Source organism: Neltuma alba, unplaced genomic scaffold (genome assembly GCF_004799145.2).
Source record: "Neltuma alba isolate B1F8T4 unplaced genomic scaffold, ASM479914v2 tig00001759_pilon, whole genome shotgun sequence".
NCBI classification, from domain to species: domain Eukaryota; kingdom Viridiplantae; phylum Streptophyta; class Magnoliopsida; order Fabales; family Fabaceae; genus Neltuma; species Neltuma alba.
In genome coordinates this window covers 41968-64362 of record NW_021632599.1, presented here as the reverse complement: position 1 = coordinate 64362, position 22395 = coordinate 41968, and the positions used below count along the sequence as shown (strand labels likewise).

The following is a 22395-nucleotide window of genomic DNA, read 5'->3' as shown; positions in this document are numbered from 1 at the left end:
GTTATTTCAGGTTGGAATTTGGTCTTTCCGGTGTTTGATTAAATTATTTTCTCCCGTTCTGGCTTTCAGTTCCGATCGCGATCTGAGACGCTTCAGTTTGCGAAAGAGTATGGTTTCTGTGCTTTTATTAGGTGGAGAATATCTTTTTCCTGAATATTGGCCCAGTCAAATGCAGTTTCTATCCAAAATATTCTCCGTCAATTTGTTTTCTTCTTGGAATTTATTTACCTGTGACATTGTGGAACTATGTATGCTGTATGCACAGCTCAGCTATGCCTGAATTTAATTGGGTCTTAATCTTGCTCATAATTGATTTCTGGAAAGACCACGATGACCAAATCCTGAGGAAGGAATGTAAATTCAACTTTTCATTGCTGGAATGTTAATTTTGAAGTTACTGATTTATTTAACTAAATTCTGTTGAATTTCAGCGGAGGGTTGGTAGTTTCACGGGAAAATGGGGGTTATGTCCAGGCGGGTTGTGCCCGTCTGTGGTAACCTCTGTTGCATTTGTCCTTCTTTGAGGGCAAGTTCAAGACAGCCAGTGAAGCGTTACAAGAAATTGCTTACTGATATCTTCCCGCGTAATCAGGTGAAATTTTCTGCTCATGATATGTTATTTCACTTTTGGAGGAATCATTTTTATATCATCTGCAGATTGACGATTTAGTCAAAACGATGCTTCTCTACTATCAATGACCAATGATTAACTTTTAGTTGCATTTATTTTACCAACCTGTACACTCATTTTATTTGTTTTCTTGCCATCTCTTTTTAAGTAATGTGGTTTTGAGGTCCAATCCAGGCAAAGGCATGAGGCCTATCCTAGTAACACAAAAAGTTTACTAGAGCTATGCCATTCATGAACCATAAATTATAAGACCTCTCTTAAGTTTTGTGCAATTTTTTTCTTTTCAATTTTTATCCACACATCATATTGGGCTATGTCCAACTCTTTTTTCCCCAAATATTTTTCTACACATTTTAATGGGGTCTAAATGTTAAAGACACAAGTATAACCTTCTAAAAACTTCTAAATTATTATCGATCATGTGTGTTGCACAAGGAACATATCTAGTTTCTTGGATAAGATTACAGAACATAATACTTTGAACGCTTTAGATCCCCTTTTGTATTTTGGCTTTTCCAACGTAACAAAAATCTTATGTGGGTGACTGTTACTGGATATGGCAGGATGCTGGGCCTAATGAGAGGAAAATTGGAAAGCTATGTGAATATGCCTCCAAAAATCCACTGAGAATTCCAAAGGTTGTTTTTTCCCTTTCCCCAAGAAGATGTTCTTAGATCTATTTTTGCTATGTAGTCCTAGCCAACAGTCAGCTCTCTTGATCATTTTGACAATGAGTATACCGCTTAATACCTGAATAAGTGTCCCTTTGTTTTCTACATCGATTAAATCTCTTTGTCATACGTCTTTATTTCTGTTTTGAATTTGTACTTTCTAAATTTTCTTTTCTCTTTCACTTAGTTCTCGTACAGTTGCCTCACATAATTCAAAGATAAATAATGAATGGTGGAGAAAATTTAGACGTTTTTCTATGAATCTTTTAGAGTTAACTAATTTTCTAAACTGGTGAAAATATATCTCCTTCATAACTTATTTTAAACAATAATGAGTTGATTATGTGCTGGAGGAGGAAATCCTGTTAGCTTTCATTTAAGATGTTTAGCGTTTTATCCATGCAGATCACTGAAAACCTGGAACAAAGATGTTACAAGGACCTGCGTAATGAAAATTTTGGGTCAGTGAAAGTTGTCTTGTGGATATACAGGAAATTGTTATCGTCATGCAAGGAGCAGATGTAAGTTCGATGCTGGATAATTTAACCGCATAGTCCGTGTGTTGCATTTTCACTTTATCTTATGCAAGTTTACTGGAACAAAGGGGAAGGCTGGTCGTGGAGTTTATCTTTCAACTTCTTAGATTGAATCACCAGAAGAACATTTCATAAAATTGCAGAATGTTTTTGAATTTAGAATTATCTAATTTATGCCTCTTTTCCTTGTACATGCAACATACTGTAGGGACTTCCAGATTTGCATCTCTTACATAATGTTTCTAGTTGGGTCTCCTTTCAAATTCTTGTTTATTTGATCGTATTGATGGATTGCTATTTTTTTTCCTATTATTTTAAATATGTGATGATATTCACATGATGTTTAATCTTGCAGGCCCTTATTTGCTAGTAGTTTTTTAGGGATCATTCGAACACTTTTAGAACAAACTCGAGCTGATGAAATGAGGACTTTAGGTTGCCAAGCACTTGTAGACTTTATAAATTGCCAGGTATTTCATTAGGCCCATCTCACTTAATTTCGAGTCTATAAATAAAGAACTACTGTGGGGTTCATTTTCATGTTGACTAAGAGGCCTAATAACTTGAGACTTGGACAACTCGGAGGGTTGCTGAAGCAGTATGATATATTTATTGGCTGCATTATTTCTTGATTCTTGCCCTCTGTTTTCTGGGGAATACGTGCTATGTTTTCACAATTTTTTTTTTTGACCAAAAATGTTTTCACAATGTTTGGATGTCATAACTTTGTTGATGCTGACATTTTGAGTTAAAAGTAGACAGACAGTACATACATGTTCAATTTGGAGGGTCTCATCCCTAAACTATGCCAATTGGCTCAAGAAGTCGGAGAAGATGAACGAGTTTTGCGTCTACGTTCTGCTGGACTTCAAGCTCTATCCTATATGGTGTTGTACTTTCTCTGCTTCGATTTTTACTATTCTAGAAGTTACTCATTCACTCTCTGAAGTTTAATTGTATGAAGTCTTTCCTTTCTTGGTTAATTACACACTAGAAACTACATATCCTTTTTTTTTTTTTTTAAACGAAACTCTCTGTGGATGAGAATATAACTGGAAACATGATGATACACTAAAGAGTGGAGGGGATTGTTCTTCAAGATATGGTCCTTGGCAGTTTTAGAAATTATTGATAACAAACCATATTGAGATAAAATATACTGAATATTTAGCCTCTTGATAAGAATCTGCAACTCCCTTTACTTTGTTAATTTATATATATATTTCGTAAATGAATTAGACTTTGGACTCCTTCATTTGACTAATTAATCATACCATACTTGTACCAAGAACTGTGGCCATGGATGACTGACATATGCACTGACACAATATAAAGTTTTAATCTTAGAAAATTGCATCTGTGGGATGAACGAAAAGTTTTTTTTTTTCAAATTATTCATTTTCATATGTAAATTTCATTCTGGTTAGATTATAGTGGTTACCTTATTCATTATACATTATCTGTAAATCAAATGCTTTACAAGGCTGTTTATTAATTTCCCTCTATTTTCTGTGACTAGGTGCAATTCATGGGAGAGTACTCACATCTTTCCATGGATTTTGACAAAGTGAGTATTTTTTTTTATGCTTTGACTGGTCAGTGATCGCCTTAAAACAAGAAAGTGACGTACACCAACAAGATGCATTAAATCTTCAGAATTAACTCTTCAGAGCATTAGGTAGCTTTCACTGATCTAGATTTCCCTTTTGTTTCTTGTTTGGGTGGGTGGATCCCCTCAGATTATATCTGTGACATTGGAGAATTACATGCATCTCCAAATGAAAGTCAACCATCCCGAGGTGGAGAGGCTTACTGGAACTGGGATGGACTTCATGTTGTAAGTCTTATCTTACTCATCTCTCCCCCTGTTTTGTAAGCATTTTTCATGATTCCAGGACAACCTTTATCTGTTTACCATGTCAACAGGGATACTGCCAAGGATCCTGCTTATTGGTCAAAGGTTTGCTTATGTAATATGGCAAAATTGGCTAAGGAAGCTACAACTGTGAGGCGTGTTCTTGAACCACTTTTTCATAATTTTGATACTGAAAATCAATGGTCTCCGGAAAAAGGAGCTGCTTGTTCTGTTTTAATGTATCTGCAATCCCTTTTGGCAGAATCAGGTAGACTTGGAATATTCAGTGCTTAACTTTTTCTTGAACTGAAGTTTTCTCTAAATTTCTCTGTATTAATTGGTCACTTTCTGACTGCCAGGAGATAACTCCCATCTTTTGCTGTCCATTTTAATCAAGCACTTGGATCATAGGAATATTGCAAAGCAACCTCTTCTGCAGATTAATATTGTTAAGATAGCCTCACAACTTGCAGAACATGTTGAGCAGCAGGCCTCAGTTGCAATTGTCGGTGCGATATCTGACCTCATTAAACAGTTGAGGAAGTGCTTGCAAACTTTAGCTGAAGCTTCTGTTGCTGGAAGTGATGAACATAAATTGAACATTGAACTTCAGTCTGCTTTAGAATCGTGTATATTACAACTTTCAAGCAAGGTACGAATCACTTTTTTGTTTGTCTTTTCCAGCTGTTTGCTTACCCAAATTTCTAGAAGAGCCTCCCCAATACCCCTCCCTGAGGAAGTCAAAAAGAAAAATTATATATGAAAAAAGATCCTCCTTCTCATATGGATACCTTGATGTCTTGATTTTTGAGGAGTCATATTCTAAGAAGGGTTACTTCTCAAGATTTTATATGTGAGAGTGGCTTCATCCTTCTGGGCAAGTTGGCAACTGAGGGAAAAACTAAAATCCTGAACTTTATGAGATCCTCCTTAATCTGATTTCCTTCATAAGATCTAGTTTGATGAGTCTAACTTACCAAAAACTGGAAACTGAACCATGGAGATGCAAATATATGATCACAGGTCCTTTTTCTCCTCAGATTGGTACCTCTCATTATGCCTCTCAAGAATACATGCTTTTTAATATTTAACTGCTTTTCATCCATGTAATTCCTCGTATTGAGAATAAGTTACCGCCAGTTGCAGACAGACTAACATATAAGCCCATTTGACCTTATCCACAAACTCCCTTTGGACGATGATGGGAAAAACAAAACCGTTTTCCTTAACATGGCAGTGATTGCTGGATGAGGCAATGTGCACTTGGGAATCGCAATGAGCAGCAGCTGTATGAGGAGCAGAGGATCTGTTTAGGCAAATACATTTTGAACCTCTTATTCTGAACGAGCCCCAAAGCCTCTAAGTGTCATTTGGAATAATACTTGTATCATCTTAATGGTTTAATATGGAAAAGGAAGCCACTTAATTTTCCTTCCCATGGATTTACAATATCGCTTGTGTGAGGAAAAAGAGTATTATTTTGTTGCCGCATTCTTTTTGGATTAACTATGAAATTTTGAAATGTCAGGTTGGGGATGCAGGCCCCATTCTTGATATGATGGCAGTGGTGCTAGAGAATATCTCAAATAGTACTATTGTAGCACGAACAACAATCTCTGCTATTTATCAAACTGCAAAATTAATCTCTTCTATCCCTAACATATCATATCACAAGAAGGCAAGTACTTTTTATTTGGACTGAAAATTGGCTTTTCTACATCCTAAACACTTGTAAAACAACTGTCTAAACATTAAGGTTTTTTTATCGAAATGTCCAGGCTTTCCCAGATGCTTTATTTCATCAGTTGCTTATGGCAATGGCCCATCCAGACCATGACACACGAATAGGGGCACATAGTGTCTTCTCTATGGTGCTTATGCCATCCCTTTTTTCTCCATGTTTAGACCAGAAAACAAAGATGATTCAGAAGGTAGAGAGTGAAAGCTTTGCCATTCATGATCAAAATTCTGTCAGTGTGAAGAGGGAACCATCAGAGGGAAAGACAAAAGCAGGTGTCAATGGGAAATATGTTCCTAATCTATTTTGTGTTCACAGCTTCACGCGTGCTCTCACCGATGGAAAGGATGTATGAAATTTCTAATCATCATTATAAAATTGTATTAGCAAAGATTTGAGTCATTAGATTCTGATATTTATTGTGCTTAAAAAATGTGGTGTATCTGTAATTTTCAGGAGCTGAGTTCTCTTCGATTGAGTAGTCACCAAGTGAGTCTTCTGCTCTCTTCAATCTGGGTACAGGCAACTTCTGCAGAAAATGGCCCTGAGAATTTTGAGGCAATGGCTCACACTTATAGCATTGCTTTGTTGTTTACTCGTTCTAAGGTGAGATTAATTGTGGCCATGACGTTTTATTCTATACAGTTGGTAGGGAAAATAATATGCTTCTGTTTTTCATAAACAAGTTATTACTTATCACACAATTTGTTAATCACGAGGTGGAAAATTACAGGGATCCTTTATAATGCTATCTCATAATCATATATGGGTTTTATTCTATATAATTAGTAGGGAAAATAATATACTTCTTTTTTTCATAAACAACTTTTATCACACAATTTTTAATCACGAGGTTGACAATTACAGGAATCCTTTATAACGCTATCTCATAATCATATATGGGTTTCTAGATAGCGTCCATGGCCCTTTTCTTACGAAAGTGTTGAAAGTGTGATACTTGTTCTGTAATTTGTGCTTAAGATTTTGCATTATGAGCTTCTTCGCTCCCGATGCTGTCCCTGGCTTCTCAAACTTGTTATGGAGAAATATTTGATGATGTTTGCATGTTTGTCTGGTGTGATGAAGATAGAAGCATGTCTCATTGTTTAGAATTTCTGGCTGCAACGACTGATGATTTTGGGACTGCTTTATGGGATTATTCCCAACAGCTAATGCCTGTCTATTATCTTTCGCTAGATTTCACCTTTGTTGTTTATAACTAAGTTTCTCTTGTATACAGATTTCCCAATGAGTATTTTGACTAGGTTTGAAATGAGTGCCGACATTGTATTTAAATATATAGTTTTTTTTAAAGGAACTTTTGTACCTCTCAGAAATGGACAGCTAGAGCACATATCATCATCCTTTTTCCTTCTTTGATAGCTAAAGACAATTTGACATGATTAGTTTCTGCCAGTTTGTGATGATTGAATTGCTTTCCACAGACATCCAGTCACATGGCTTTAGTAAGATGTTTCCAACTGGCATTCTCCCTGAGGAGTATCTCTTTGGATCAAGATGGTAAGTTAAACGTATAACTGAATTTCTTCTAGTCCTTTCCTCTTGTCGTCTTGCTACACTTTCTTTTTTCTATTATCTTTTTCCATCAAATTGACTTGGAATTATGATATATGGCTGCCTTTAAGGCTGAACTCTTTTTTCTAATGTTAAGCATCAAATTCTTGGTATCTAGTTTCCTGAAGTCCTTAGCTGTTCAAGATTATGACAAAAGCTCCCCATAGGCCTTCACTTAGTAGCTTATACTTGTGAATCAAAATGGTCCTCAATGCGATGTTAGAGCTTCTATAACCAAATAGTCAGGAGTTTGATCCTTTAATTAAATTAAGTTTCAGCACAATGCATGGTGTGCTGGTGCCTTATTCATACTTCAAGACCAAAGAACCATTGTCTGAGGAAGAGTGCTTGAGATTGTAATAAAAATTAGTCATAGCCCTTCGCTTATAAATTTAAGTAATTGAATTAACATGGTCCCTGACAATAACAAATGAACTGTATCTTATTTGTTCTATCAGAAAAGAGAGAGAGAGAGTGTGTTTGTAGCTTTAAATATTCTGATTTAACCTGAAAATCCTGAGTGCTCAGTTTGTCACCCTGCTAAAACTTGATGATAGTCTTGCATTCTTTTCACGCTTAGTATAAATATATTCCTTGCTTGTGTTCTTATAAATTGCTCTGGATGTTTCTTTAAGGAGGCTTACAACCATCACGCAGGAGGTCTCTTTTTACTTTGGCGTCGTACATGCTTATATTTTCTGCCAGGGCAGGCGATTTCCCTGATCTGATTCCAGTTGTTAAGGCATCCATGACTGACAACACTGTAAGTTTCTTCACCCAATTTCATAAATTGAATCATATTCAGTGTCTTTGTTTTTTAGTTTCCTTGTGAAATTGAGATTCTCAATCAGTCCACATTATTTATTTTGGTTTGGTTAGTTAATTGGATTCATAAATTTGCAGGTAGATCCTTTTCTTGAGTTGGTCGATGACATCCAACAACAGGCTGTTTGTATAGAATCAGAGAAGATATCTTATGGATCTCAGGAAGATGAATTCAATGCTATGAGGTCGCTTTCAGCTGTAGAATCAGATGACAGGCAGTTAAAAGAGACTGTAATATCATACTTCATGACTAAATTTGCAAAATTGTCAGAGGTAAGATGAATGGTTTTATCTCTCATTTGTTTCCGCCCAGCTGGCAATTTTGCTGGAGTCATACAAGAATACTGTGAATTGATCTTCAATTTTCTTTCTGGTTTGCATTGGACAGGTTGAGGTGTTAAGCATGTCAATGATGAATTTTCTGCTCACCTATGAATAACACTGTTGAATTTGGTCTTCTTTAGAGATATTAATATAGTGATTAATGGGACGTCTTCTAGTAGTTTAGCATTTAAGACGAATCAATTCTTCATGTGTTTTTTTATGTTTAATGATTAAGTGATCAGGAGCTTGATCATTTGCACGCAATTCTTTATACATCAGTTTCAGCTCAAGAAATAGTTGGGAAATGCTCTCATTCATGCTTCCATCTGAAGGTGTTTAGCGCAAGGGGCCATATCTTATAGATATCCATAAAACCATTCATAGGCCTTCTATGAGTTTAACCCTTTAAGATGGATTGGTAGTTGACTCACTGAAAAATGAAAATGTCACCCTCCTCGTGGTTGTATTATGAGTCGATATATGGACCTTCTGATTGGAACGACACTATAACAGGTTCTGCGCAAGGGAGCACCATCTCACCAGGGTGACTTTCATGAGCCATTATTACATTTATAATGGAGTAGCAAATTTCATTGCAGAATAAAGACTATATAAATCTGACTTGGTTTATCTAAAAAATATTCTTATATCCCTTGAGCAATCAGTAATGTTATTTTAGGTGCAGATCGCCAATTATATAAATATGGGGAAGCTCTACCTGTGCGAGTACAATTGGCAAAAGAAATGTAGGAAAGAGGCTTTTTTTTTTTTTGGGGGGGGGGGGGTTCTCTGTTATGGTGCGTCTTTTTCAAGGAAATATAGAATAACAGGAATATTTAAATAGGTTTGATTCTTTATCGGATCATAAAAACCCACTCTCCGAAGATCTCTCCCCTCTCTTCGGGATCGAACATCAATTGCAACGATTCGATAAATGGCTCATTGGGATAGATAAACAATACACCCCCCTAGATAATTGTTACTAGAATGATATGATAATTGTTACACCATTGGACTTTTGAAGCTATATATATTAGAATTTTATGATAGAACGAATTAAATTTCTGAGCAAGTGTTTAATACACGAGGCAGTTAAATGGTTGCTCTTAGTACACTTTTTTTTTTTTAATTAATATTCTACTGATGTACTGTATGATGAATTTACAATAAAAATAAAAATATTTTGCCAATGTGTTCAAGTGACAAGTGCATACACATTTTTTTCTTGGAAATGATCCGTTATGCCAATCTTTTCCTTGTTGGTCAGGATGAGTTGTCCGGCATAAAGAAGCAAATTCTACAGGGCTTTTCACCCGATGATGCATATCCATCAGGACCTCCTTTGTTTATGGAGACACCACGCCCATGTTCTCCGCTAGCTCAAATTGAGTTCTCAGACTTAGAAGAGGTAAAATCTTGAAATTGCATTTCCATTAAAGTGCCTTCTGAAAAGATTTTCTGTCTGATTAGTTCGGTGATTGGTTGTTTTCCAGATCATGGCTCCAGTGGTTTTGATGGATGAAGAGATGGAGCCCGAACCAAGCAGAAGCCAGTCAGATCGCAAAACATCACTTTCTTTCAATAACCCTGACGTTCTAAGTGTTAATCAACTCTTAGAATCGGTAATGCTGATCTTTAATTTTAGAATTTGCTAGGTTCCATGATATTGTGTTTTGAATCAATTTATGATGCTTTGGCTGGAGACTATGTGTCATCCTTTTAGATGTCCTATGGGATTTTTCTATGTATAGGTTCTGGAGACTGCCCGTCAAGTTGCTAGTTTCCCCATGTCATCAGCTATTGTGCCTTATGACCAAATGAAGAACCAGTGCGAGGCGCTTGTGACAGGGAAACAGCAGAAGATGTCAATTCTTCACAGTTTCAAGCACCAAGAAGCTAAGGCAATGGTTCCTTCAAGTGAAAATGAAACACAATTTCCCTCCTTACCAACTAAGGTGATCACTTTCTTATCATAACTTTTGAAGTTTATTTAAAAGAGAAATAGTTATTACGAAGGAATTTATTTTTTCCAAGGATCTATTTGGCATTTAATTGGTTTAATAGTCAACTGAGTATTTAAAGTGTTCTGTTATGCATGACAATTATTGTTGCTTTCAGCGGCACTATTTTTTTTTTTTAAAAACCCGGGGGGGGGGGGTGTTGGGGGGATGGGGGATGGTTTAGCGAACTCCCTTTTCATGAAGTACAATTTTTGTTGAGCCCTCGGACTTGTCAATGGTGCCACCTGGTTGTGAAATTCCACGAACAATTTGGATTTAGTTTAGATTGTAGAAAGAATAAAGAACCATAGAAAATCTTGATATTTGAACTGCGGGACTTAATTGGGAGTGGGGCTTATGAATATTTGAACAGAAACTCGTTTTCATTTCAAAATCTGTGCTTGATATAGCTGTTTGACTTTTGGCCAAAAAAACAAGGCATAATTGTTTGCTATCCTAGTTTATTAATTCACATTGCTTTTGAAACTGTTGTCGACATATCGGTGATCAACTTGTCACTGAAAGGATAGAGAGAGGGGAAAAAAATTGAGTTTCTCATAGACTGAAACTCAGCATATGTTCCTTTCTCATATGACTCATAACATGGTAGGAAAATTTATCCTTGTATACGCTCCCAGTGTCGCCTGCATACTATGTTATCCGGGTCCAGAGTCAATGAGAAAATTTTATGATTTTTTATAGGGTTAATATAATTTTTGGTCCCTCAAATTTACTCTCATTTTGGTTTTAATCCCTCAAATTTCAAACTATAGGTTTTAGCCCTCAAGTTTCAAACCATAGGTTTTAATTCTTCAAGAAGTAAAATAGTCAAGGTATTTATTAAATTATAAGCACCAATGTTTTCGACGGAAAGAAACTTGAGGGGCTAAAACTTATAGTTTGAGATTTGATGAATTAAAACCAAAATGAGAATAAACTTGAGGGATAAAAAATTGTATTAACCCATTTTAATTTTAATTTATCTATAAATATTCATAACCTCTTAAGATCTTTGATGTTTTTTTTTATCCTTTTGACATATATTCGGAGAGGCTATGAGCCTGTTTTGTACGCGTGGAGTTTATATATTATACCATCTATTTACATCTCCCGGGAATTTTGCTATTTACTACACCTTAGGCTGTACCATGAATCCATGATTCACAGCAGTCAGGCCCCAAGGGCAGGGCCGCGCATAGAATATATTGATTCTTAAAAACATTGAAACGATTATGGTTTGATGCATCTGCGCTGTCGTGTAGACTCTGGAATGTTCAAAAGGAGATATGGCATTGGCCACTCTGGAGCAAAGTCAAGCGCGAGATAAGGTTCGCCTGTTTGCACGGTATGACCCTGGACAGCAGCATACTTTGAGACTACCGCCGTCAAGCCCCTATGACAAGTTCCTGAAAGCCGCCGGATGCTAATAAGTTTTATTTATCATATAGGTGCATGTAACTATTTAGATCGCTTATTCTGTCATTTGTTCCGTCTCCCAAGCAGTTAGTAATTTTTTCATTCTTTCCTGTAAGTGTTCAACTGTTCATCATAATTCTTTCTTTGGACGTTTTCTTACCATTCGTGCCCACCAGTGCATATGCTAGTCTTTTTTCTTTTTCCGTTGTGGGGAATGGGGACAAGATTTTTCTCCCCAGCAAGTGCATGATTTTAGTGACAATTATCTATACAACTGGTAACGATCTATACATCTAAAATTAATTTTTCTCTTGCGCATATACTCCCCCTGTTTCAAATGTGAGGTATATTTTGTAAAATCTTATAATTTAATAAATGTATATTTATCAATAAATGAATTACCTTACACCTCATGGTTTTGCAGATGGATCCCAAATGTCACGGGTTGCGGTTATGTGCGGGATGATGCTGTTTGATATATTTGGCAAAAATTATAATTTTGATGAGGGAAAGGAGACAATTTTTATTAATCAACTCCAAAAACACGTAGATAACTTGATTCCCTTAATTCTTGGATCCCTTGAGGCAGTACAACCTATCACATTTCTTAGCATTGCCAATATTTTCCCCTGATTTCCACATTCCAGGAAACACAAGCGGTATCAGATGAAGCACCTAACTATTGCTCAATTACTCAGAACCCAGTGGACATGGCTACGATACTGCTGCATGTTGATGTTATGTCCACTATATTGCATGTTCAGCATTCTTAGAAGACGTTTTCGGTTTTATAAAAGTTTTCATGCTTGCTTTTTATGTTTTGGAGCCAGGCATACGTGTCATTCTATGAAAAGTAATTCTTTCAAATAAAATTTAAATTTTGATTCACTACATTACAAGAGTTTACCATCTTTACTCGCTAACAAATGCACAAATATATTTTTTGCTCCAAAAAAAAAAAGGGAATGTCGGCAAATATATTTTGACCAAAAAAACCAGCTAGATAAGATAAATTTTTGCTCGGGAAGATAAAAATTGACGAAGGGATAAACAGATGTCGATTCCATTACCTTGTAGTCTAATCAGCGTTTAGTGTGCCGATAAAGCAATTAACTCAGATCCATTACACTAATGTTGGTTGATTTTGTCAAGAAGTCCCAGTTACACACTGACATCAGAGGCAGTTCCATTTCAGAGCATCGTAAAGGCTGTGATCACCCGCAAAAGACGACTCAAATATGCCATGTCTATGATTCCAACAGAGACAACCAAAACTAGTTTTGGGTTGATTTCGCCATACTTCTTAACTCGGCCAACATCTGAGTAGCGGCCGATTCTCTTGCTTCACGAGGATTTAGACACAGGTTACCCCCACATGAACACTCAAAGTCCGTTCCTCTAACAGTTACATTAGCTTCGAAACCACCTTCAAAGGGTAAAACCAATAGATCTTAGTTATGCTAATCCTTTTACAGAGACATATCTAATATATATGCAGACTTACAAGACATGTAAATGAGTAATTTGAGTATCATGAATGTTAATTAAAGAGTAATGCATCGTTAATGCTATGCTAGTAATGGTGCACTAACAGCATTGAAGTTCCCTAGAGTAAATCTCATTTGCCTCCACTTCTTGATTCCGCATCTAAATTAAACAGTCTTACCATCCAACGTTGATACCCCATAAGTTGGCAGGATCCAATTATTTTCGTGACATATACCATCTAGTTCCTGCAAGATAAGCAGATTTCTGATTACTTGTACGGAAATATAAATCCAAGTATTTGTATGGAAATATAGGAAAAAGGTGGCAGGGACAGCCTACATTAGTCAGTACTACTTTGATACTCCCTGCCCCCACTCTTTTCTGAGGAAATATATGTACTGTGAACATTCACATGTCAAAATTAAAAACGATTATCATGTTTTCTCTCTGTCCTTTTTTTTGGGGGGGGGGGCCCTAATGAGGTCAAACACCCATAGCTTATGCCTTTGCTCCATAATTTATGGATTGATGTACACCTACGAAGAAACTCACACGGAAAACAATCAACCTATATGCCTGTGAAGATTCAAAAATCTCACACGACTTGAATCTAAAAAATATTTAAATCCCTTTTTCTTAAAAAAAAAAAGCTTTTATTTAAGAGACAAACCTTCTACACTTTATATATCTTTTATTTTAAACTATCAATCTAGAAAATAGTCCTCAGATCTATTTGATTTTTTTTTTTAATTTAACTATGCTATTCAAGATCTTAGACAAGATATTTGTAAATACCTTACAAATATATATATTTTTATTTCCCAATGTCTAAAGGATAATCCTCGCAGAGATTTGACTTATTTTATCATTCCTTTTGCTTTTATTATTTTTTCAATACAAAATCGTAAAAAGAAATATATTTATATTCTTGATTTTTTTTTTTTAATCTTTATTTGAACTATCTGGACACAATATAGTGTTCACACTAAGTAATTAAACCTTAAGCAAACAAGGCTTTTAAAGGGATGAAAGTAGCTGAGTGCACCATAGATGGAAGGTGGGATCCTTTTGCAATTGAAAATTGGCTGTCAGAAAAGGAAAAGAAAGCAATTTACCCTATGATTGTTCCTAATAGTTTTGCAACTAGGGATAGGATGGCTTGGACAGGTACTTATAATGGCCAGTTTGGTGTTAAGAGGGCATATCATTCAGCGAAGAGTCGTTATGGTCAAATAGGTCTGGCATGCAAGTTACTTTTCTTTCAAAATTAATGAAGCTGGGTTTCCCAGGCTAGATGTCTGGCGGTATGATGTCATTACAAAGTTGAATCTTCATGTGTTGGTTGTACCCTAGTACCTGTATTAAGCTGGTACATATGGAAATCCAGAAATGAATAAACCATAACTTGTTTTCAGCTGCACACTCATGCGAAATGGGATCAAGGTTACTCAATCTTTATATTAAGATGAGGCATCCGGGATTTTTAAACAACATTATTTCATTAGGATATCTAGATTACCTTTTACATCTAATTAGAGTTTATCTCATCTCACCTTATCTCAGGATTTGTTTTCTGTCTTATCCTATCTTATATAGGATCAGTTAGCGTTAATTGCACCTAGGACTCTGAATATCCCTAGGGTTTCTTCACTTGTTAGGTCTGTTGGCAAATTGAATAAAGTTCAGATTACTTGCCATTTACTTTTCCCTCAATTTCTTCCACTTGTCCCTCCTTTCTCCTTCTCCCATTCCCACTTTACCCTCATCCTACATCACACAAGCGTCATAAGAAAATGAAATGTAAGAACTGGCACATGAATAGCACATCATGTCTTGCCTGGCATGCACTTTGCATAATGAGGACAGCCTCTGACAATCTTTTCCTCTTGATACATGGTGGAGAGCAATGGTGCTCAAGATTTTGAGATGTCATTCCATGCTCATTGTTGCAGCCTTCTATGATGGATTCTATCTTTAACTCCAAAGCACCCTCCCCACCTACTTTCTCAAGAAAACACAAACAGAATGGACGCTATCTATCACAAAAACAGAGATAAGATTTAAGATGAAAACCTATAAATTTGACTAAGTAATTAATGACTCAGGATCTGCCTCATAACAATAGAACATCAACAGAATTGCTGGATTGATAATACAGCTTATAGCTGATCCAGTGCAATCTTACATCTGAACTGCTAAGGTAAACGAGAAGCAAACAGGAAATTAAGGATGCTTGAAGCACCTTTAGATTCATTGATCGATGAAATTGAGATAGTTCTTAAAGAGTATGACCAAACAAAAGTATAAACTTAACTGATTTCAACTGTAAAGGAATACATTATTCTTCAATAAATTGTTTCTTGCATCCAAGGTGTTGGTTAAGTTTATGAGCACCTCCCCTCACAGAGTGATATAGGAAAAAAATCTATTCTAAGTTATCAACATCGGCGGCCTTGCAGATGCCACAGAATCATATGATAGGTTGCATATGAAATCAATGAAAATAAGTTAAGTTCTGAACCAATGTCAGATCTGCAGGAGGGCTTTTTTGATATTACGCTTGATAAACTAAAAGTGAAAGACTTTCACTTGAAAAAATTAAGAATGAAAGGTGAAGATGAATTCTAGAAACACTAAAAAGCTAAACTTGGGAAGAAACCATAGTGATTAAATAATGAACCAGCACAAAAATATGAGCAAGCATTGCAATCAATAGTTAAATAAAAACATACCAGTTAATATTGTCTCAATTTTTTTATTGCACAGAGCAATCTCATCTTCTATCTTTCGTTGCTGGAGGGCCTGCACATAATAAAATAGCAATGACGTCAGTAAAGGCCTTTTAAGCATTCAAATGGTAGAAGTATGCAAACTTTTAGAATTAACTTGACGGAAAAAAATAAGGGTAATGATTATGAATGTATTTGTAGCAAACTTTTTTGAAGGTCTAAATACAAGTGACTAATATAATCGACAAGGTTGTGAACTGTGCGGCATCATTATAGTTAGATACAAAAGTTACAGTAGGAAGTCAGTTTAATAGATAGACGATGATAAAAACATTATTTATTTCATTTTTATGTGCAGATTCAAAGAAATTTTAGTCATTCATAAGCCATTACCAGCTCATTCCTCCTCCGAGTAAGAACTTTAAGGGAAGTTTGTGACAGTATCTCTCCCTTCAAAGCTAAAAATTTTTGGAACTTCTCGTGATCAAAATTGTTAGTATTGGACTGACTTGTAACCAGAGCACACCGATCCTTCGTGTCTTCTATTGATGAAGTGTTGATGAAAATCTTGTTACATGTGGCAAGACCGTTGGTTTCCTCTTCAGTGATATGTGTCATAGTCGTCACAACCTGCCAAACCAATGGCATGCAATCAGATGAAAGACAAGAAACACCAGGATAAAACTCAGCAAACTATTGTGATTGCACTACAAAAAGAGGCAGAAAATTCAAACATACAGGACTCAACTTGGGCTTCTTCATTCTATGTTTTTTTAAATTAATTTACAAAATTCAGGTGTTGAAATATGTAAGGCTTGTACAATTAGAATTCTACATATTTCTATTATATCATTTACCTCTAGAGACATGAAAAAGCCTTTAAAACAGGGGAATACAAGACATACTCTAAAATAAAAAATCACAAAATACCAACACACACCTGCCGTATTGAATGGGCCTTGAATGAAAATGATGTTAGGGAATTTATTTGTTATATTTAGTGAATATAAAATATCAGCTAGAACTTCTTATACAGATTAAGACAAAATAATCTTAATTTAATTGATATAAACTGAATCTACTCAGGTCACAGAATGACTTTATAAATATACCACACAATCATGCATGAGTTTCAGCCAGTTGATGATAGCAGGACTCATTGGAACTTAAACCTTCACATTTTACAGTTAAAGATTTCATTATTAGTTGTTCCTCGTTTACAGCCGTCTCTTGCATATCTAACTCTTGGATTCTCGAACCTGATCACTAAGATTAAGTCTCTTGAGTTCCTCTTATCTTGCAATCTTTCTATTTGAAACTTCCAACAGCCTAAGCTTCTAAAATTTTGCATACCCTAAAGATATCCTTGAACCCAAACACAAATGAAGGTATGACTACAAGCATCAACTACTAAGAGAAAGGCCATGTCTTACCGAATTCTTTTCTTGCTGTAATTCAATATAAAAATCAGAAAGACTCAAATCGTACAATCAGAGAAGCAAGAAAAGAAAGGCCCAGCACTGCTAACACTAGCAACTAACTAATGAACTAGTTACACAGGTAAATTTCTTGCCTTGGGAGCACTGGTATAGCCCAATGGATAATTTTGCACAGATGAATTTTTTGTTTCTTGAGTCTGTACGATATCGGCAAAATACTGACATTTTTCTTTCTCTTGAAATGGAACAAGCGAACAATTTTCGACATCCATGCTTTGGAGCTCCCTATTACAATAAGAGGGTATGCCTTCACAGTCTTCACAGTCTTGATTATTTTCTTCCTGTTTCAGCAATTCAGTATTGTTTCTGCTTGGCCTGTTATCAAGACCAATAGACATATCCTCAATTGCACAAGATTCTGTCATTCTAGGACTGCCCCCCATCATAATCTTCTCTGTCGTCCTTGAATCTTGCAAACCATTCGAGAATGTTCCTCTGCAAAGATAGAATATATTACACATACAATCGATCTCATCCTATGGAGTGAGTCGCTATCAAAATAATAGTTGGTCAAAGGATGACAGAGGAAGATTATGTTATTGTGAGCCAGCTATAGTGAAGTATATGTGCCTGGATCCAATATCTAAAAACCATGCGATTTGTTAAAGCAATTAAGTTGATCCGTATTAGAAAAGCACCCCAAAAATGATCAGTAGCTATTGGGGAAAGCAACAGATTCATTTCAAAGGTGCCACTGAACTTAGTTTTTAAACATGCTGGTAACTTAGCCTCCACTAATTCATGGAATTAGAAATTTTGACCAAGGCAGCTGAACATATGAACACAAGTATAATTGATGAAGCATTTAAAATCAAACAACATTCTAAATCTACTTTTCAAAAATAAGAAGGATAAGGCCCACCTAGAAAGCCACTCTAAGATTATTTTAGAATAAGGAAGCAAATGGAAGTGCTCTACAGCTGGGGTGACCGTCCAACTGCTAGTACTCTTCGTGATCAAAGGGCCCTGCAAGCTATCAGAGAAGACAAAATGTTATTTAAAAGAATATGCAATATCATGAGTAGGTTTAGTTCCTTAAGCATTAAAAAGCCAAACACAAGTATGTATTTCAAGAAAAATAAGCAGGTGCAGAGACCATTTATGTGATCTCCTATGATGCAATTCTAAGAATAAGAACAAGAAAAGAACACGCCCATATGATGAAACTGCAACATACACTCTTGACTCTACCCAACAAGCAGCCGTGAAAACTACAAACAACTATCAAAGCTTAACTATATCATAAGTTATAGCAATGCCAATCAGCCATGAAACAAGAATTATCAGTCAACTGGGAAAGTTAAAAAGGAATAACAATTAAAACAAACCTATCAATTACATCTTTGATAGGAACCTGAATAACCTCCTGATTGATCAAATGGGAGCACTGCATGATCAAGAAGAAGGAAGCTGTCTTCTCTTTGCTGTGAGAGTACAGAGTGTGGCTTTCCAAGAGCATAACATTTGTCTGGTCAATACCTGCACCAGTGCAACCACAGAATAAAAATTAACTATTTACATATCAGCAAGCAATTAATAAACTAAAATTAACATAATAGTGATATATTAACCAACAAATACCAATATGACACATTAAGAGCCTCAAAATAGAAAGGAAAGGAAAGCAGCAGGTATGCAAAATGATCTAAGGATTACTTTGTCATTTTATGGAAGAAGTTCATTTTTCACTTGGTTAAATAAATTGGAAGCAAATAAATTCTTCTAGCAACAATGTCCTTTGATATGTGATTCCACTTTAAAAACATCAAAATTAAACTAAACTCTTCAACAAATGCAAACAACAAGAACACCAATCTTTTTGTAGAGGATGGATTATTACCTACAGCTTCCTTGACAGCAGAATAGCCAATTTGCAAAAGTCCAGCTTCATCGACATTCAATTTGTCTTTTGTATTCTTTCTAATAACTCTTTTCTTTTTTAATGTATATTTTGCTCCCTTCGTATCTTCATAACTTTGGCTGGAAAAGTCAACATCTTTTTCAATCACGGACCAAACTCCCTTAGTGATGGAATTATAAAGCAAAAAGCATTTCTCCTTCTTACAGTCTATTAAAAGGACTGTAACTTTTGCAATGGGCCATCCCTCTATATTAGGAACAGTTTTTGCCGCATCCAAACACATACATATATCACATGCATCCATGATCATTTTCTCTACTACAGAAAGTTGTTTCTCCACGTCATTGAGTTCAGTTTCACCACATTGTTGCATGAAATTCATATATGCTAACAAAGTTGGCTTCAGAACAACAGCCAATTTGCAAAATTCATCAAAAGGTAAAAATTTTAGCTCTGGGTGCTGTCTTCTGTAGTAGTAATTATACAGCAACACAACAGAATGCACCTGGAACCAGAAATCATAGTCAACAAGAGAAGATGAGCAAATTATAAGTTAATCTCCATAACATGTCCAAGCATCCACATATCTGTCCAGTGATCATCCATTCTTTAACAAGTGAAAAGAAGACAAGAAAAATAAAAAACCAACAAACCAGTGTCTCAAAAAAGAATAATTAAGCCATCTCAAGTCAATAGGGAATGGCAATACGTCATTCTATGTTCCAAGCAGGAAAAACAAAGAAATAATGTAACTAGAAACCAAACAGTAGATCCTATCAAAAACAGAAACCATAAAGTGGCGAAACCGTAGCTACAAAAAAGGGATTCATTAATGTTGGGAACCTGGGAAAATCTTCTAACACCCAGCTTCCCTACAGCATGGCTAAGAATTGGAACTTGGGTTTGATTTTTCAAGAAATATACACGTTTTAACCTTCCTACCATTAGTGACCACTGTCGGCCAGCCCGCCCCCGGCCAAAAATACACACAAAAAAAAAAAAAAACTGGAATAGATTACACCCAGTAAATAAAAAGAAACCAGAAACAAAATTGAAAAGCTGTAGATTGGCATTAGAGAGGCCAGAACTCTTAGTTTATTCTTCGTCCAAAACAAATCCCCCCTCGGGGAAAAAAAAAAAAAAAACTCTGGGGATCTCTACAGCAAAAAACACAAACAGACACCAACCACTACCTATTCCTTGGTTGCACCGAACCTTCATAATATATCCCTCAAAATTTGCTCTTTTAAGTATAGGCCCTGGCATATTCCCAATGACCAGTGGCTGCGGCCTTTACTAAATCAGGTTCTCCCCTTGGTTGTCAGCTATAGATATTAGGTAAAAATGTGACCTCATTCTGAGAGATAGTTCTATCAGTTGATTAATAATTAATAAGTTGTATAAACATTAAAGCCATCTCTAGCAATCTCCACATGGTGGAAAATACAAAAGAAAAATATAAAAGGCACCAAAAATAATAAGTTGAAAAAAGACACCTGGTTTGCAACTGACTGCTGTTGGGATGATGTGGGATTATCCCGAACAGATGATTTTGCAGGCAGCATTGGGTAAACCAAGTATTCTAGGAATGCTTGAATTGCATCGTCAGTTGGGCACACGTTTGATGAAGCCATGTCGTATCCAGTGACTTTTAGGTTCACTCACTCTGTAGTTGTCATGTGCGAAGAAAAATAGCAAAATTAAAGATTGAAGATCATCGCATACGCTTGTGCAAACAAAAGGAAAATCATAGGAGTATGATACATAATGCTAACCGGAATGCTTATTTTCAAACTGCGAATTGTAAAACATATTAACAGTAAAGATTCAATAGCAGATGAAAAATAACTGGAACGATAAAACATGGCTTATATGTATAATGCATGGGATACTGATAGACCGATGGTATATTGAACCCCAAGAGTTAAGAAAAGTAGCAAAACACAAGTCATAAATTATCTTACTAGTCACATAAGTAATTAATAATTGAAATAATCTCAAATAACATTATTCTCTTTGTATATAAGGGGGGATGAAAATTATGAACATTTCTCACGCACTTTAAGTGGGAAGTAAATTATGGCTGAAGAAATAAAAATGGGAAGTAGACATATCTTATATACTTCAGCCCAGCTCATTAAACAGAAGCTATTAGAAAAAGGCCTAAAATTTTCATTATTATTAATTTATCATTTCTAACCTGCTAAAGAGCCTTCGATTTGAACGGTAGTTTCATCAGACCCGGCATAACTAAAAAGGAAGTTGAAGTTCCGTGAATAGAATGAGGTTGTATCTAACCACGTTAGCACCTATGTCTGGACATCAAATTTGCATTGTCTTTCAAGAAAATGTCTAATTTAAAAAGAAAACGAAAAGCTGTCATGATGACCATACGGAACCTTTAACCTTTGGGCTGACTAAATAAGAACTTAAGGAACAGCGTTTCCAAAGTTAATAGGAACAGCCATCACGATTAAATGAAAGCCAATTCATTATTTTAAACTAACCCCCTAAACCTAACTTTCCATCAATCATGAATGTTAGGATCGTTTCTACATTCCTGAACATTGTCTGCTTTCCACGACAATTTGACAATGAGGTATTCCAAAACAGAGACAAGGCTCTGCTTCGCAATATTTGCTTGCCGCAATAATAAACCAACTTGTTTGACGAGAAAGGAACTACACTGACGGAGAGGAGAAAGAATCTTGCTTGATCAGAAGTGTGTAAACACAAAAACCAAGAAAATCCAGAAGCAAAATGACATGTAGTCAAGGATCATAAAGTAAACTCGAAAACCCCAAAAGTATCCAAATTAAAGAGCCCACGAAAAAGAAAAGCCGACGAAACAGAAAACTTGAAACGAAAGTAAGAACTTCAAGAAGTAAGAACTCTAGCTCACCGCTTCCTAGAGCCCGGGGGGTTGAAATGATTGAGGGAAACCAGTCAAGTGAACCACTATTTTACAAATACAAGGCTCGTTGCTGGTCAAAAAATTAAAAATGCAAGGCTCGTGATCCCCTGCCTAGCTGGCAAAAATAGTGATACCCTGCCTCCATTCACTGCCGATGCTTTTTTTTTTCTTTCTATATTTTAATTCATAGTATATAAAATACTCAAAGTTGTATCATTATATCAAAATTACTAGCATGTAATTAGTTATTGACATTAGATTATTAAAAGGGTGGTGGCCTTATTCATTTGAGAAGAACTTAAAATATCAACTAACGAATAATTTTTTCTAATA

General features: G+C 35.7%; 2 protein-coding genes across 6 annotated transcripts; one reads left to right on the top strand and one right to left on the bottom strand.

The window, feature by feature from the left end:
* LOC114763010 (protein EFR3 homolog cmp44E) lies at nt 1–11887 on the top strand. 5 transcript variants are annotated; one of them, XM_028952630.1, is made up of 20 exons: nt 1–107; nt 432–592; nt 1195–1269; nt 1708–1823; nt 2194–2308; nt 2597–2725; nt 3358–3405; nt 3578–3675; nt 3765–3961; nt 4053–4345; nt 5222–5371; nt 5472–5780; nt 5888–6037; nt 6877–6952; nt 7645–7769; nt 7910–8104; nt 9423–9563; nt 9649–9777; nt 9907–10110; nt 11418–11887. In XM_028952630.1, exons 2-20 carry the CDS (start codon nt 458–460, stop codon nt 11580–11582), a joined length of 2850 nt encoding a protein of 949 aa, XP_028808463.1. In that variant the 5' UTR covers nt 1–107; nt 432–457; the 3' UTR covers nt 11583–11887. The 5 variants fall into 5 exon arrangements, with proteins under 5 accessions (XP_028808463.1, XP_028808443.1, XP_028808450.1 ...); XM_028952610.1 differs by having other exon boundaries at nt 7642–7769; nt 11418–11582; XM_028952617.1 differs by lacking the exon at nt 1–107 and adding an exon at nt 116–131 and having other exon boundaries at nt 7642–7769; nt 11418–11582.
* A 2870-nt stretch (nt 11888–14757) lies between these two features.
* Nucleotides 14758–21945, bottom strand: LOC114763001 (uncharacterized). Its single transcript, XM_028952601.1, has 10 exons — nt 21349–21945; nt 20645–20814; nt 19128–19653; nt 18616–18766; nt 18150–18260; nt 17362–17722; nt 16182–16418; nt 15792–15861; nt 14897–15057; nt 14758–14826 (listed from the first exon to the last, which is right to left on the bottom strand). Exons 2-10 carry the CDS (start codon nt 20780–20782, stop codon nt 14758–14760), a joined length of 1824 nt encoding a protein of 607 aa, XP_028808434.1. The 5' UTR covers nt 20783–20814; nt 21349–21945.
* Nucleotides 21946–22395: the final 450 nt, after the last annotated feature.